The sequence below is a fragment of the Jaculus jaculus genome, chromosome 10 (genome assembly GCF_020740685.1).
Source record: "Jaculus jaculus isolate mJacJac1 chromosome 10, mJacJac1.mat.Y.cur, whole genome shotgun sequence".
Taxonomy (NCBI): Eukaryota; Metazoa; Chordata; class Mammalia; order Rodentia; family Dipodidae; genus Jaculus; species Jaculus jaculus.
Window position 1 is genome coordinate 64,207,356 of NC_059111.1, and position 16,819 is coordinate 64,224,174.

The window sequence follows — 16,819 nt, forward strand, 5'->3', positions numbered from 1 at the left end:
CGTGCTCTACCTGCCCAGCTTAAAGTCCTGTTATTCTTTTACTCCTTTCCACCAATGCTTACAACTAAGAGTGTCTTGGATATCTATTTCCTCTGTAGGTTGTGTGCAAGGAAGAGAAATGCTATCATATACCTCAAGAACTAGGCTTAGCATCTCCAGGGTAAAGGATGACTGAATATGAGTGCTGTAAAACTTCGTCAATTTGAATGTCAATTTGACACATCTCCAACTATTCTCACAAGGAAAGATCATTGTATCTCTCCCATTTGTTTCAGTCTTAAAATAACAAATTATTCTGAAGTCAAACCTACAACATGCCAATTTTAAAGAAGGCAGAGTTCAGGTGCAACTTGTATGTAGAAGATTGTCTAGCAGAGGGCCTCCATCAGACTCCTCCTGCTGGAGGAACTAATCTGCTAGAATAATCAGAGTTCTGTAGGCACAGATAAATAGTCCACACTTGCATTTAAACATGCAAATTGTACCTCTATAAAACTGAAGACTATGTTACATGGGAGAGAATTTGTACCTGATACTGAAAACCTAATCAAAAGCCTGTGGGTGGGGAGGTTATAAGCCTTATGTCTAGCTAAATGGATATATTATGCCCACCAAACTGCCCTCCTTATACTTATGTTCATACCCTATTCTCATGTTAGTTAGAGAAGCTTCTATTTTAGGTGGCAGTGACCACTGAGAGGATTCAAAATTTACCAAAGTGCTGAGAAGAAATGACAGCGGTGAGTTCAGCACTAAGTGAAATATCTCTATCACACCCTTCAAGGCTCAGGGACCATGGCAGAGGTGGAGGAAAAAAATGTAAGAGCCAAAGGGAGGAAGGAGTGCTTTGTGACACTGTCTTTTAGGCACAAAATGGCTGTGGTCTTCATAACCTCACAGTGATTGACACTACCTATGTAAGACCTGTGTGATAGGTGAGGAAAAAAAGATGATATCAAAGTCTATAAAAGAGGGACTAGTTGGAGGCAATTAGTGGGAAAATGCCAAATTATGCTAAGGTACTATCATTTCTTTAGGTTTTGCTTTCAATTTACATAGTAGCACTTACTATATGTATTTTGCATGTAGGTTCAAAGAAATATGACTACTTGAATATAAATGAGTTTATTCTATCTATCTGATAGCTGTCTACTTATCTAGATAACAATGTTTCCAGTTTAACAAATACAACCCATGTTAATTGAAAATAAAATTTTCAAATGTGAAAAAAAAAAAAAAGAGGGACTAGTTGGAAAGAAGTGATTCAGTAGAGGTGGAATTTGGGAGAGGGAAAGGGGAAGCTGGTGGGAGGGAATCATGATTATATTATATTATATATATTTATGGAAATAGTCAATAAAATGTTTTTTTTTTTTAAAAAAAAAAACCCTACAAGTTGGTAGAAGCTGGATGTGGTGGGGCATGCTTGTAATTTTGGTTAAAATAGGAAATCAGAAGTTGAAGGTTGTACTGAGCTATCTAGAGGTTTAGAGGTCATCCTGGGCTACTGGAAACCTTATCTCAAAAACAAAGCAACATGACAAGAACAACAACAAAAACACCACTGAAAAGTAAAAGGAATGTTTATAGCATTTGTCTTGATCTCATAAGTCGTGACAGAAATGAGAAGATCATGCTGGTCTGGTCTAATAAATGTCTTGTTTTTCTGTGTTTTGTGTGGGCATACAGATAAAGTAATAAAAAGGAAGAAGAGGATCCATCACTTTAGCAAAAATACTCCACTGCAGTGAATTCGTTCAGCTAAGATATACTAATAACTCTAAAATTACACTAAGGAATTCTGAGAAGGCCTACAGATTCTCTAGTGTCTACCTCCCTAGTGCTGGGATTACAGACATGTACTAGCATACCCAGTTTATGTGTTTCTAAAGAGCTAATTTAGGGCTTCATGAATGATAGGCTAGCCCTCTGCTAACTGGTTTTCATCCCCAGTCTCTACTTATTTCTTACTGAGACAGGGTCTTGGCTATGTAGCCCAGATCCTCTTGCCTTAGCATTCCCAGTACAGAGGGTCCAGCACTGGAACCACACTTGGTTTATATCACTATTTAAAAAAAAATTCTGCTTTACAATGGAATAGGATTAAGAGATATAAATCTAAACTTTTACATGAAAATAGATATTTATTTAAAAGGAAAATATTTTAAGAAAAACACTCCAGGGACTCCTGGGAAAGATGGTGGCATTGTAGCCATGCCAAAGCAGCCTAGAGGGAGAAATAAGCAGAAAAACAGCAAAATACACTCTTCTACCAAAAGGTGAAGGTGTATAAGGCATAATCAACCATAGCAGAGAAGCAGGAGAGACTCAGAACTTCTAGCAAGCAGGAGACACAAAAGTGGCTCCCACCATGGTGCCCCTGCACAGCCTCTTTTCTCCCCATGCTCCAGTGCCATGAATTGGGAGAACTCATTCATCCTTCAGCCACACAACATCCAGCAGAGCCAATCAGAACATCAGATCCAGCAAACCAAGCAGCCTAACCAAATCCACAGCGTAACAGAGATGGATGGAGGTGGGCACTCAGCAATGGTGAGACTGGAAGCCATTCCAAAAGATAACAGGACCTATTTACACAAAGCCAGGTACAGAGGCCTGTACTGGAAGTGATAATCTCACTTTCCATGTCAGGGCAGGCTATGTGTTGGATTTGATTGATGTATTCTTGATTAGCTTTTTTGTTTTGTTTTGTTTTTTTGAGGTAGGGTCTCACTTTAGCCCAGGCTGACCTGGAATTCACTATGTAGTCTCAGGGTGGCCGTGAACATGTAGCGTTCCTCCTGCCTCTGCCTCCCAAGTGCTGGGATTAAAGGCATGTGCCACCACACCTGGGAAGCTTTATGATTCTCATATAAGCTGCATTTTGGTGGTGACTATTGTTCCTTTGATGTTTATGGATTTGTAGTGCATTTCTCTATTTATTCTGTCATTACTGGGGACAGGGTCTCACTCAGTCCCAGGCTGACTGGGTACCCTTTTCAGACCAGAAATCTCAGCTTCTTAGTTGAAAGGATTAAAGGGTGTGGGGTAACCTAAGGGACTTTGACTTTAATAGATTATCTGTTTGTTTTAATCTCCACTCATGCCTAAATACTCTGTGCTGATTTTGATTGAATGTATATATTACTCAGTTGAGTTTTAGAATTTGCCAGTAATTTGCTCCACCCAGCCTATTAAAATATTTGAATAGCAGGCAAATTCCACACCTAGGGTCACTTCTGGAGTTACTCCAGGAGTGTAAGAGCCACATCTGACACTTAGACTCCTATGCTGATGATATATAACATCAGATTAACACATTTAATACTGTAGATAATTAGATAACCCAAGCATCAAATTAACTCAAGATATAAAAATCTCTACATTAGAATATAACAAACACAAAAAACTAAAACACTCCAATTCCACCAAAAATTATACATCCATCAGAAATGACCTCCAGTGAGACTGTTTTAGATGAAATGCCTAACAAAGATTTCAAAAACAATAATTATATATATGTTCAAAGGAATCAAAAAAGAAAACAAACTACTGAAGGAATCTCAAGAGAACACAGGAAACCAACTTAATGAAATAAGGAGGTCAATATAAGACATGAATAATGAAATAGAAGTAATACAAAAATACCAACAGAAATACTAGAAATGAAAAATAGAGTATGTCAAATAGAAAGCTCTCTAGAAAGTCTAAGCAGTAGAATGGATCAAAGAGAGAACAGAATATCTAAACTAGAAGACCAGGTGGTAGATCTAATATGGTCCAACAAAGAGAAAGACAAACTAATAGGAAGGCATAAATGGGAATTTCAAGATATTTGGGACACTATGAAGAGATCAAATATAAGAATTCAGGGCATAGTAGAAGGAGGAGAGTTTCACTCTAAAGATATAGTTGGTATTTTCAACAGAATTACAGAAAAAAATTCTCCCAAATAGGAAAAGTGATGCCAATATAGATATAAGAAGCCTTTAGAACACCAAACAGACTAAATCAGGAAAGAACATCTCACCATCATATTATAATTAAACTACAAAACACACAAACCAAAGAAATATAGTGAAGACAGAGAGAATAACTAACACCAATGCATCTACAACTTTCCCAAAAAATAGAAAAGGAAGGAATTATACCAAACTCCTTCTATAAAGCCAGCACCACCATGATACATAAGCCAGACAAAAACAGATCAAAACAAGAAAGTTACAGACCAATCTCCCTCATGAATACAGATGCAAAAATTCTCAACAAAATACTGGCAAACAGAATTCAAGAATATATCAAAAAGGTCATTCATGCTGACCAAGTAGGTTTTATCCCAGAGATGCAGGAATGGTTCAAAATATGCAAATTGATACATGTAGTACACTGTATAAATGGACTGAAGGACAAAAAAAAAAATGACATGATCATCTCAATAGATACAAAAAATGTATTTGACAAGATCCAACCTCCATTCATGGTAAAAGTCCTAAAGAAACTGGGAATAGAAGAAACATATCTCAAGATAATAAGGACTATTTATGATGAACCTACAGCCAACATAATACTAAATGGGGAAAAGCTTGAAACTTTTCCAATAAAATCAGGAACTAGACAAGGGTGTCCACTGTCCTCACTTTTATTTTATATAACACTAGAAGTCTTAGCCATAGCAATAAGGCAAGAGACACACATAAAAGGGATAAAAATTACAAAGGAAAAGATCAAATTATCATCATTTGCAGATATGCTTCTATACAAAAAGGATCCTAAAAACTCTACCAGCAAACTGTTAGAGCTGATAAACACTTTTAGCAATGTAGCAGGACACAAAATAAACACACAGGAATCAGTAGCCTTTCTATATACTATCAACAAATACACAGAGGATGAAATCAAGGAATCACTCTCATTCACAATTGCCACAAAAAAAAAGTACCTTGGACTAAACCTAACCATGGAAGTGAAGGATCTATACAATGAAAACTTGAAAGCACTCAAATGAGAAATTTCAGAAGACATTAGGAAATGGAAAGACATCCCATGTACTTGGATTGGAAGAATCAATATAATGAAAATGTCAATCTTACCAAAATCAATCTACACATTTAATGTAATCCCCATCAAAATTCCAATGACATTCTTCACAGAAATAAAAAAAAATTCCTAAAATTCATTTGGAAGGTCTAAAAGCCTTAAATAACCAAAATAATTCTGAGCAATAAAAATAAGTCTGGTGGTATTACCATACCTGATTTTAACCTATATATTACAGAGCCCATAGTACCAAAAACAGCATGGTACTGGAACAAAGACAGATCTGCAGATCAAAGGAACAGAATAGAGGACCCAAATGTAAGTCTGGCCAACTACAGCCAACTGATCTTTGACAAAAATGCCAAAAATGGTCATCGGAGAAAAGACAGCCTCTTTAAGAAATGGTGCTGGGAAAACTGGATATCTATATGTAGATGGATGAAACTAGTTCCTCATCTCTCACTATGCACAAGAATAAAGTCCAAATAGATCAAGGACCTTAAAATCACACCTGAAACTCTGAAACTTCTAGAGGAAAAAGTAGGGGGAAGCCCTTCCACATATTGGCATAGGCAATGGCTTTTTGACTATAACCTCATTTGCTCTGTAAATAGAACCGCTAATCAACCACTGGGACCTCATGAAATTACAAAGCTTTTGTACAGCAAAGGTCATGAGGCAACCTATAGAATAGGAGAAAATCTTTGCCAGCTATACATCTGACAGAGGACCATTATCCAAGATATACAAAGAGCTCAAAAGAGTAAATAGTAAGTAATCAAACAACCCAATCAAAAAATGGACTGTGAAACTAAATCGAGAATTCTAAAAAGAAGAAATACAGATGGCCCATAAACATCTAAAAAAATGTTCTACATTCTTAGCCATCAGGGAAATGCAAATTAAAACTACTTTGAGATTTCATTTCACTCCTGTCAGAATGGCTATCATCAAGGAAAAATATGACAATAAATGCTGGCAAGGACTCAGAGAAAGAGAAACCCTTCTACACTGTTGGTGTGAAAGAAAACTGGCCCAGCCATTGTGGAGATCAGTATGGAGGTTCCTAAGACAGCTAAAAATAGATTTACTACATGATCCATGTTGCAGTCAGGTTTGCATTGATGGTAGAAACCACCCAACAGCTTGTGGGAAAAAAAGGGTTTATTTTAGCTTACAGGCTCGAGGGAAAGCTCTATGATGTCAGGGAAAATGATGGCCTGAACCGATGATGGACATCACCCTCTGACCCACATAAGGTGGACAACAAGAACAGGAGAGTGTGCCAAATACTAGCTTGGGGAAACTGGCTATGACACCCATCAGCCCACCCCCAACAATACACTGTCTCCTGGAGACATTACTTCCCAAATCTTTATCAGCTGGCAACCTAGCATTCAGAACGCCTAAGTTTATGGGGGACACCTGAATCAAACCACCACAAGCCACCTATACCACTTCTACGCATATATCTGAAGGACTTGTCTTACTAACTTAGAGACACTTGCACATCCCTGTTTATTGCTGCTCTATTCACAATAGCTAGGAAATGGAGACAGCCTAGATATCCCTCAACTGATGAGTGGATAATTAAGATGTGGTCTATTTTTATAATGGAATTCTATTCAGCAATAAAAAAAAATATGAACTTTGCAGGGAAATGGATGAATTTGGAAAGGATTATACTTAGTGAGGTAACCCAGGCCTAGAAAGCCAAGCACTGCATATTCTCTCTCATATGTGGATCCTAGCTACATCCTAATCTTGTATGTGAGTAGGAATAAAACTTGGTAGCAGAGGCCAGTAAGCTAGAAAGAGGCTACAAGGGAGCGAGGAGGGTGAGGACTTAAGGGGATGATACTGTATATATGTTAAGTAGAAGAACTGATTACTGGGGATGGAAAGGCCTAAGTGAACTCAGGGAGAGACTGAATAAAGGGTGAGGGAAGGGTCAATCAAAATCCAAGAGTATATGAACAACTGTATGGAAACCTACTTTTTTGGATGATGGGCACCCAAGTACCTTAGATTGTTACTAGAAAATTTTCAGTGCCAGGGATGGGATACCTTCCAGTGAGTTGTTGCCCATGGAGTTTCCTGATGCCCCCAAACATTATTGCCAAAGTTCTTGGTTTCCCACCAGGAATAGAAGGTAAGACCCTACTGCTTCACATACTTGGGCTGCCAGGTCACTGAGACATCTTTCTGGAGCTAGTGGAAAACCTCTCAGTTGACCGGCTGCCAGAAAGCTGGAGAAAGCTACATTGCATGCAGCTCTATGGGAGAGAGAGAAGCCATAAATGGAGTTAAACAAAAGTGGACAGTGCAAGCCTTAAGTTTGGACCAGCCAGACTAAATGAGCCAATAGGTACAATAGTGGCATGTCTGTTATGGGGGAAACAAACCACTATCTGCTCCATGGGAGGGAATACATATCTGGTACTGAAAACCTAGTCAAAAGCTTGTGATGGCTGGGCATGGTGGTGCATACCTTTCATCTCAGCACTCAGGAGGCAGAGGTAGGAGGATCACCATGAATTCAAGGCCAGCCTGAGACTACATAGTGAATTCCAGGTCAGCCTAGAGTGAGATCCTACTTTGAAAAACCAAAAACCAAAAAAAAAAAAAAAAAAAAAGTCTGTGATGGTTGTGGTCATGAGCCCTAGGGGTGTAATGCCTGCTAGTATCTGGCTAAATGCATATATTATGCTCACCAAACTGCCTGGTAAACACTTCTCTTAATGTTCATACCCATATATTAATTCTACTGTCACTTTTGGTTAGAGAAGCTTCTCTTTTCAGATGGCTATGACCTCCAGGATGACTCAAAAGGCAACATACTGTTGAGAAGTGACAGAGGAGTGCTTAGCACTGAAGCATCTGTATCACACCTTCCAAGGCTCAGGGTCCATTGAGGAAGTGGTGGTGGAAAGAATGTAAGAGCCAAAGAAAGGGTAGGACTGCTTAAAATGCACCCTTCCACACACAAAATGGCCTGGATATCCGTGACCTCCCAGTGCCTGGTACTGCCTACACAGGACCCTCATAAAAGGAGGAAAAAATGATGACATCAAAGTAAAAAAGAGACTAATTGAGAGGGGGGAGGGGATACAAGAGAGTGGAGTTGTGAAGGGGAACTTGGGGGGGATAATCTTGGTTTCTTGTTTATAATTATGGAAGTTATCAATAAAAAAACACTCCCAATTTAAGACACCTAAGCACTGTGGTATTTCCTAATGTGGCCTGAGAAGTTTTTACTACATTTTTGGTAAAAAAGCTGCTTTGTTACTACTAATCAACACCTTGATCAGTGGTATTGGTAAGAAAATGGAATGAGTAACTATCATCTTATAAAGTTGTCTGTAAAACTACCTGCAGTAATTGTTCTTCCAAGTGTAGAGATCTTAAAGGTTGTTCTATGTTTTTGCTTATTCATGAACTTCCATTTGTATATAACCAGCCAGATGCGCATATACATACATGCATATGCATGCACACACACACACACACACACACACACACACACACACACACACAAATACAGTGGCTCATTATGTAGTTCAAATTTGTCTGTACCTCACTCTATAGTCCAGGCCTACTTGTAGGTAATCCTCCTGCCTCAGCCTCCTGAGTTCTGGGAATATAGGTAGGCCCACCCTCCCTGGCATTCCTATTATAAATTGATGGGCAGTCTTTAGTACCAGCTTTGTTACCTTTCCCTATTTTTTTTTTTTTTTTTCTTTTTGAGATGCGTTCTCACTCTGTGGTCCTGGTTATGCAATGCGAACTTTTGTGATGACAATGTTTTGTGTCTATGAGTAATAGGGTAGCCTCTAGCCAAATGTTGCTACTGATACTTTCAACTGTGGCTAGTGTGGCTAATGAACCTCATATATTAAATTGTCATATGTATTGGATTAGCATAGGTCTCCCATTTCTGAAAGGTATTAGAAAGGGAGCCCATTACAGAAAATCCAAGTCTCTCTCTCTCTCTTTCTCTCCCTCCCCCTCCCTTCCTCCCTTCTTCCCTTCTTCCCTCCCTCCCTCCCTCCCTCCCTCTTTCCCTCCCTCTCCCTCTCTCTCTCTCTTTCTCTCTCTCTCTCTCTCTCTATATATATATATATGTATATATATATATAATTATTATTTGTTTCTTTGGAAGAAAAGTTTCCCTCTAGCTCTAGTGACCTAACATTCTATCTGTAGTACAGGCTGGTCTTGAAGTCACATTGATTCTCCTACCTCAGCCTCCTGAATGCTGGGATTAAAGGCATGAGCCGCCACACCTAGCACAAGAATCTTAATTTATCAGCATTGTGTTTGCAAAACCCTAGGTTCAATATAAATTTTTCCAGAATTTCACATTTTCAAAAAATAAAATCCAAACCAACCAAATTCTTTAGGCCGCTTTTCTGTATGATTCATCTTTGTGCATAGAGGTGTAAGACTGATTTTACTGCCAACTCTGCCTCCTCTTCTACAGACAGAACTCAGTGATTAGATTCTGCATTTATTTAGGTTATTCCCCACCAAAAGCTTGATTTCCATGCTACAAATAAATGACAAGAACTTTTCCACTAGCTTATCCCAGATAGCACAAATGTTCTTTCCAGAAGTAGAGGCTGGAACCACAGCTCCCTCCCACTGCCTATTACATCTGTTTATGCTTATAGAAGTGACATCCATTTCATAGAGAATGGCAATTTCTTGGAAATGGACCCAGAATGTGGTGGTGCTTGAAAAAAAAAAAAAAAAAAAAACCTTACTGTTCAAATTAAGAGAACCATGGACTTGAGTAGCTACAATGTGCTTTGGAAATAATATTTTGTCTGCAGACTTGCTTGGACTAGGACCCAATCATGATTATTTTCTAGTTAATGCAGTTGTGAATAAGTTACAAAGCTTAGCCCTCAGTTTTCTCATCTGTAAAATGTTGACTTCAAAATATGTGGAAGATCCCTGCTTGATTTTGTCTCCAGGCCTACTGTTGATTTTCCTGGTTCTAGTTCTCCCAATTTGAATGACTTTCACTAGACACTTTCACTAAGGTAGAAATTTATGCTAATGTAAATGAATCTTATCTATTGGAGTGCAAAGTCAGTTGTTACTTCAACTTCTTTGCTTCAGCCACCCCAAGTGTAAGTACTGGTACCTGCATCACACATTTGGTATATGTCCCTTCCCCCACTCCTTTTTTTTGAGGTAGGGTCTAACGCTAGTCAAGGCTGACCTAGAACTCACTATATAGTCTCAGGGTGGCCTCGAACTCTCAGCGGTCTTCCTACCTTTGCCTCCCAAGTGCTGCGATTAAAGGCATGTGCCCCCACGCCCGGCTGGTAAATGCCATTTTTGTTTTTTGTTTGTTGAAAAATTGAGTTTCTATTCCACTAGATTTCTGGAAGGGTCAGATTAAAGATCTGTATTGAGGGTCATCTCTTGTCTATGAGGTTGTACATTTTCGGTGTGGTGGGGAGGCAGATTGAGTTCTGAGTTTTTATAAAAGGATAAAGACCAGAGAAGTAGTCTCCATCCCTCTGGCTTTAGCAGTGGTCTCGAGGTCAAGGTAGGTGGTAGACCAGAAGCAGGCAGTGGATTGGGTGAGGGCCACCCGTGGGCCGGGCACGGGTCTAGGCCTTCCAAGGTCAAGTAGGCCAGGCTTTGGGTGCCTGGGGTCAATGGGAGTTGACTGCGGACTGTGAGGGACCCCGGTTCCGAAAGCAGCACCTGGCAGACCCTCCAAGGGCAGGCCAGGGGTCTTGGGCGCTGGCGTGGCCCCTTGCCCACGGGCCGGGGGGAGGGGCGGCCTCGCCTAGGGCCTTTTCTTTCGGTCCTTTGCCCTCGCCTGGCCGCCAGAGGCTCCCTCTCGCTCCCTCTCCTGGGATTTTTTGCGGCGGGCTCCCTCTCTCCGCGGCCCTAGAGTTAATCCTCTCACCGAGGTGAGGCACCTGTTACCCGGCCGGGGCCTTCCGGAGCCCCGCGGCCTGTCCCGGCGTCCACACCCCGGGCCCGGCGTGGCGGGGGCGGCGGGGATCACCGGCACGCGGGCCGAGACCCTCGCGGGGCCCGCCTCGCCTCCCCGCGCCCCCGGCTCGGGCCCGCGCCCGCCTCCCCCTCCCGCGGCGCTGGGGCGCGCGGCGCGCCTCCCGGAGCGAGCGTGCGAGCGGGGCGCGCGTGGGGCCGGGGCGCGAGGGGCAGCGCGGTGAGGAGGAGCGCGCGGGAGCGAGCGCGGGGCCGGGAGCCGCGGCGGCGGGCACCGAGCGGGCCGAGGGCCGCCGAGCAGGGGCCGCCCCGCCGCCCACCCGCCCGCCAGCCCGCCGCCGGCCGCGCTCCCGCGCCCGCTCCCGCTCCCGCTCGGTAAGGGGGCGGTGTGCGCGGGGCGCCGCGCCGGGCGGGCGGGCGGCGGGGACGACGTCGGCGTGTACAAAGGCTGACTTGCAGGCGGGGGGTGGGGTGGGCTGCGGTTGGCGAGCGCTAGGTTGAGGATCCCAGGCATTATCAGTGCCATCTATTGTCTCCCGGCACGCTGGGAGGAAAAACAAAAAGGGATTTATGATCACCATCATCATCGCCCTACAATTTTCTTTCATTTAATTTAAAAAAAATTTTATTTTATTTTATTTTTTTCTTTTTCTTCTTAATGTGGCCAGGGAGGCTCGTCTCTCCCCGTCAGTGCCATACTGGGATCCGGAGCCGCAGCCAATTGTGTTAGGACTTCAGGTGCTTCTTGGCACGTAGCTAGCTGCGACCTCCTACCGTAGCGCTGGGCTTCACCTGCCGTCCCGGCCCTACCCCGCCGGCCCGAGGGATTGCGTCCCCCACTCCCTCCCTCCCCGAAGCAGGCTCGGGAACCCGCTGCCTCTCAAGTTGGTGTTATTTATGTTTGTCTTTGGTGAGGGCAGGTTTTGAATCTCCCCCTCCCCGGCGGGCCCCCTCGCCCCCGCCCCCTCGGGCTCGAATTGGTGGAGGGAGGGAGGGAGGGAATGGGATGTGTAAGGAGGGGAGAAGGGAGGGTGTTTGTGGCTTACAAAATATCAGGGTAAAAGGACCTTGTCTATGCTTTGGGGGCGGGGGAAGGGGGAAAAGAAAAAAGAAAAACCACTGGCACCACACTCAGAAGCCTTTCTTGTTTGTCTGCATGGGCCATGCTTGCATGCTGGGCAAAGAAATGAGTTCTGAGCAGATTTCAGTGAAAGTGTGGGCTTCCTCAGCTGATGGTGCCTGAGCGTGATGTGTTTAGGTCTAGTATGGAAACAAAACAGAACAACAACAACAACAACAACAAACAAAATGAAAAATGTTTACAGCTGCATTGTCTGCCCGGAGTATTGTACTGCTTGGCATAGTGATGATAGGAAATCCAGCTGTAGGCTAGAGACCAGCAAGCATGCATTGCCTTTGCGTTTTCAGCTTCTGTAAGTTAGAGGCCAGACTGAATAAACAAATCAGGGCTGTGGAAAGAGATGTCCTGGTATATTTGCTTTCTGGTGGTCACATTCTCGTACATAAATTCCCACTCCACATCTCACTTCACAATTCATAATAGCCCCTCTTAGGAACCTGCCAAGTAATGAATAAACCAACGTAGAAGGAAACTTACTGACGTTCAAGAACTTTTGCTGCTTGTTTTTTTCTGAATTGTACTAGTGTTGCTCTGGGGATACTGTAGATGAGAATGCTGAACCAGAAAAAGTGAAGTATGCTTGTCTAGGCATGTTCTGGAGTTTGTAAACATAGACCCCAGACTTTCCATTTTACTTAGAATAAGTTCTACTTCATTACACAAGACTCCTAAATGAAAATTTCTGGACATGTTGATGATTTCTTAAGGAATATATGATTTGTTGGTTTTTCTGAGGTCTTTCACAAAGACAACCAAAACTTGACTAAAGTTTTGCTTTCGAGTGTAGTTAGTGTGTATGCATGCACGTGTGTTTGTGTGAATGTATGCATAGGTGTGAGTGAGAATGCGTTTTGGTGGAGATCGCTAAGTTGTGTTTGAAACATTTTGTTACCAAACACCAATTTTGAAGGATAACTTGTGAACTTCTGAACTTTAATTTCCCATTTTAAAGTCATTTATTTGCTGTATGACTAAAGCAATTGGAAAATAAAATATGTATTATTTGATTAAATATAGATTTAGATTAAGTGTATGACTTCAGAAATTCATTTTTTTCTATTACAGATGAACCTGTAGTCTTGCTTTGAAAAAGCTATTTTGTAACTGTTGACTGTGAATAGTTTCCTAATACACCTGTTGGGACGATCACTGAAAAAACATGCCATTAGAGACATCCTTTACTTGACCAAATACTGGGGATTAGAAAGAGAGGTATTTTTGATTTTTATCTTTTTTCCCCTGATCAGTATGAGCATTGGCTTTTCACCCTTCAAGTAAAAATGTTGAAAGCTGAGTCTTCAGGTGAAAGAACCACTCTGAGAAGTGCCTCTCCTCACAGGAATGCATACAGAACTGAGTTCCAGGCACTGAAAAGTACCTTTGACAAACCTAAGTCAGATGGGGAACAGAAAACGAAAGAAGGTGAGAGCTCCCAGCAGAGCAGGGGTAGGAAATATGGCTCCAATGTCAACAGAATTAAAAATCTATTTATGCAGATGGGTATGGAACCCAATGAGAATGCTGCTGTCATGGCCAAAACAAGGGGGAAAGGTAGACCTTCCTCCCCTCAGAGAAGAATGAAGCCCAAAGAATTTCTGGAGAAAACAGATGGCTCGGTTGTTAAGTTAGAGTCCTCAGTGTCTGAACGAATTAGTAGATTTGACACAATGCACGATGGCCCTTCATATTCTAAGTTCACAGAGACTCGAAAGATGTTTGAGAGAAGTGTACATGAGTCAGGACAAAATAATCGCTATTCCCCAAAGAAAGAGAAAGCTGGAGGGACTGAACCACAAGATGAGTGGGGTGGTTCCAAGTCCAACAGAGGCAGCACTGATTCCTTGGACAGTCTTAGCTCCCGGACAGAGGCTGTCTCCCCAACTGTGAGTCAACTGAGTGCAGTATTTGAGAACACTGAGTCCTCTGGTGCCATCATTTCTGAGAAGGCTGAAAACAGTGACTACTCAGTGACTGGGCATTATCCCCTGAATTTACCATCTGTTACTGTTACCAATCTTGACACCTTCGGCCACCTTAAGGATTCTAATTCATGGTCTTCTTCAAGCAAACAAGGTGTTGATACAGAGGAGGCTCAGAAGAACAATATAGCTCTAGTACCAGAAGTGGCTCCTAAAAGTACTTCTCTAGCGTCATTGCCTACTGAAGACAGACAGCCGAGCAAAGAAGCCGAGGACACCATAGCTCATCAAGAGACTCCAGACACAATCGACAAAGATTTTCCTGAAGAACCTTGTGCCGAAAGCAAGCCAATGCCAAAATCTGAAATCTCCTCACCACAAAATGAATCTTTGAAAGATGCTGAAGCTAATCTGGTTGGGAGTGAGACAGCAGAGCCACAGAGGAAAGAGCTTTCAGGTGGTGATTTTGCCTCTCCTGATGCTTCTGCATCTAGCTGTGGAAAGGAACTACCTGAAGATGCAAATAATTTTGAGAGTTCCCATGTGTACATGCATAGTGATTATAATGTGTATAGGGTGAGATCTAGGTATAACTCAGACTGGGGAGAGACAGGCACTGAACAGGATGAGGAGGAAGACAGTGATGAGAACAATTACTATCAGCCTGATATGGAATACTCTGAAATCGTTGGGTTACCAGAAGAAGAAGAAATCCCAGCAAACAGAAAAATTAAGTTTAGTTGTGCTCCAATTAAGGTAAGTATGCTTTCTTGGTTTGTTTCCCAAGTGTGTTTGCAGTTTTGGGGCCTAACTGTTTGCTGAATAGATTTGACAAGTCCTAGAAGATTTTTGTAATTAATTCAAGATTGTTGATATGCTTCTGCTGTTACATGATCTTAGGAGTTTGGAGTTTGACAGGCATCAGTTCCATTCCTTAATGTACTGTACAGTGGAATATACCAGTCGGGAGTGTTATGAAAGTTGAAGAAGTTTGGAGATTGTGAGATACATTCCAATGGATTGGAGTATGAGCACTGAAAACCTGGAATGGTATTTCGAAATGCATCCACTTTAACAAGAAATTCCTTAAAATTACCAACCAATAGTAGCTTTCTTAATCTACATACTGTAACTGTATATCAGGTTCAAGAGACACTAGGTGGTTTTGGCCAAACTTGAAATAATTCTCTTTATTTACTTCCTTAAAAATATGTGAATTATTCCTTACTTAAGTATAAGTGGATTGTAAGGAATGTTGCTGGAGCTTTTTATTATTATTTTTTCATTGCTACTGAGTAGTGAATATTTAATATATGGAAATATATTAGCTGACTTAAATACTTTGGCTGAAAAAGCATCACTGGTTACAGTTTTGATTTCAGGATTTGTTATGTAGCTTTACAGTGAAATTTTGTGAAAGGAAGTAAAATTGACTTGCCATTCATGGATTTATTTTTACCTCTTAAAAACTGGATAGATGCCAGTTGGATTCAGACGTTCTATTCTAATGACTTCACTTAGCTAACGTTTGGTATAGAAGAATAATAGAAAGTACATAAGCAGCAGGTGGTGGAACGTCATTAGTGGAAAATGGCAATGGGGCAGGAGGCGGATGGTTGACTGTCAGAATCCCCTGGAGTGCTTTTACAAAGTGTGCTTGCCCACCAGCTCAGTCCTCACATTCTGCTGTGATCTCCTTGGGGAGCCAGGGGGTTATGGTGGCAAATGTGTATTTGAAACCACTTTCTAGGGGCTGATAGCTCACATACTGTGTATAACTGATACATTTGGAATTTGATAACCTCTCTGTAATTTTGCTCCTAAAAATCTAAATTCACTATCTACTGTTATTTCTATCCTACAAACTTCCATATGAAGCCACAAGATATATAATTTGCATAGAAATATCCATAGCAGAATGCGACATTGATTTGAGTATGAAATATTGTCTTGAAATAAAGAAATACTCTATGAAATTACCTAAAATATTAGCAGGCAAAATTTTACTTGAATAGTGTAAAGCAGAAGTTCTGGTTTAAAATGGGCCATGTCCACCTAAATATGTTTAAACCAAACACATGGATCTAAGTTTAAAAGTGTGCTAATGTTCCTTGTAGTGTTTTGCCACTTTCCTGCATTAGTCTCTCTCCTATCCATTCACCCTCTCCTACTCCCACTTATATATGCACTTCTTCAAAGATATCCTTCCCTTGAGCTTGTCCAATGGGTTCCTAAATTTCACCAGCTAAGTCTTATTTGAACATCATGTTTCTACCCCTTAGGAAAAAAGCAATAAAATTAAATTGTTTCATATTGAGCAAAACAGGAGCAGCTGAAATGAAACTCTTCAAGGAGTTTGTTAAACCCAGCAACTGACTTTTTTAATATAGGGGGATGGCAGCTTATGAAAATTTATCAAGTAGACAATTAACCTCTCAACCCAGTGCGACACCAGCTTGTATTCAGGTTCTGTGCTGCACAAAGCATAACTGCGTAGTTGTAGGTTTGAATTTTAAAAGACTATCACTTTAGTGTTTCTATGTGAACAAAGCAGGCTTCTGGGTATGGAATTATGAAATTCATGTGATATTCTTGCTAGTATTGATTGTAATAATAAACATCTTGCTTCTTTCTTATAATCAACTGGAGTTCATATAGTAAATAATAAAAATAGATTGCACACATTTAGTCCATTTCATGAAGAAAGTGGATCATGGAAAGATCAGAGAAACAAATTTAATGC

The 16,819-nt window shown here is 41.4% G+C and overlaps 1 protein-coding gene across 7 annotated transcripts in view; it reads left to right on the forward strand.

Annotated features, from left to right (window-relative positions):
• Positions 1 to 10,881: 10,881 nt before the first annotated feature.
• The window catches only part of Ppp1r9a (protein phosphatase 1 regulatory subunit 9A), a 336,716-nt gene continuing 330,778 nt past the window's right edge, over positions 10,882 to 16,819 (forward strand). For 4 of the 7 annotated variants that reach the window (XM_045159907.1, XM_045159911.1, XM_045159912.1 and 1 more), the window contains exons 1-2: positions 11,509 to 11,900; positions 13,223 to 14,832. In XM_045159907.1, coding sequence (XP_045015842.1) covers positions 13,438 to 14,832 — 1,395 coding nt within the window. In that variant the 5' untranslated portion in view covers positions 11,509 to 11,900; positions 13,223 to 13,437. Of the gene's footprint in view, positions 10,974 to 11,220; positions 11,237 to 11,331; positions 11,392 to 11,508; positions 11,901 to 13,222; positions 14,833 to 16,819 lie in introns of those variants that run through there. The other 3 variants (XM_045159908.1, XM_045159910.1, XM_045159909.1) reach the window with 3 other exon arrangements.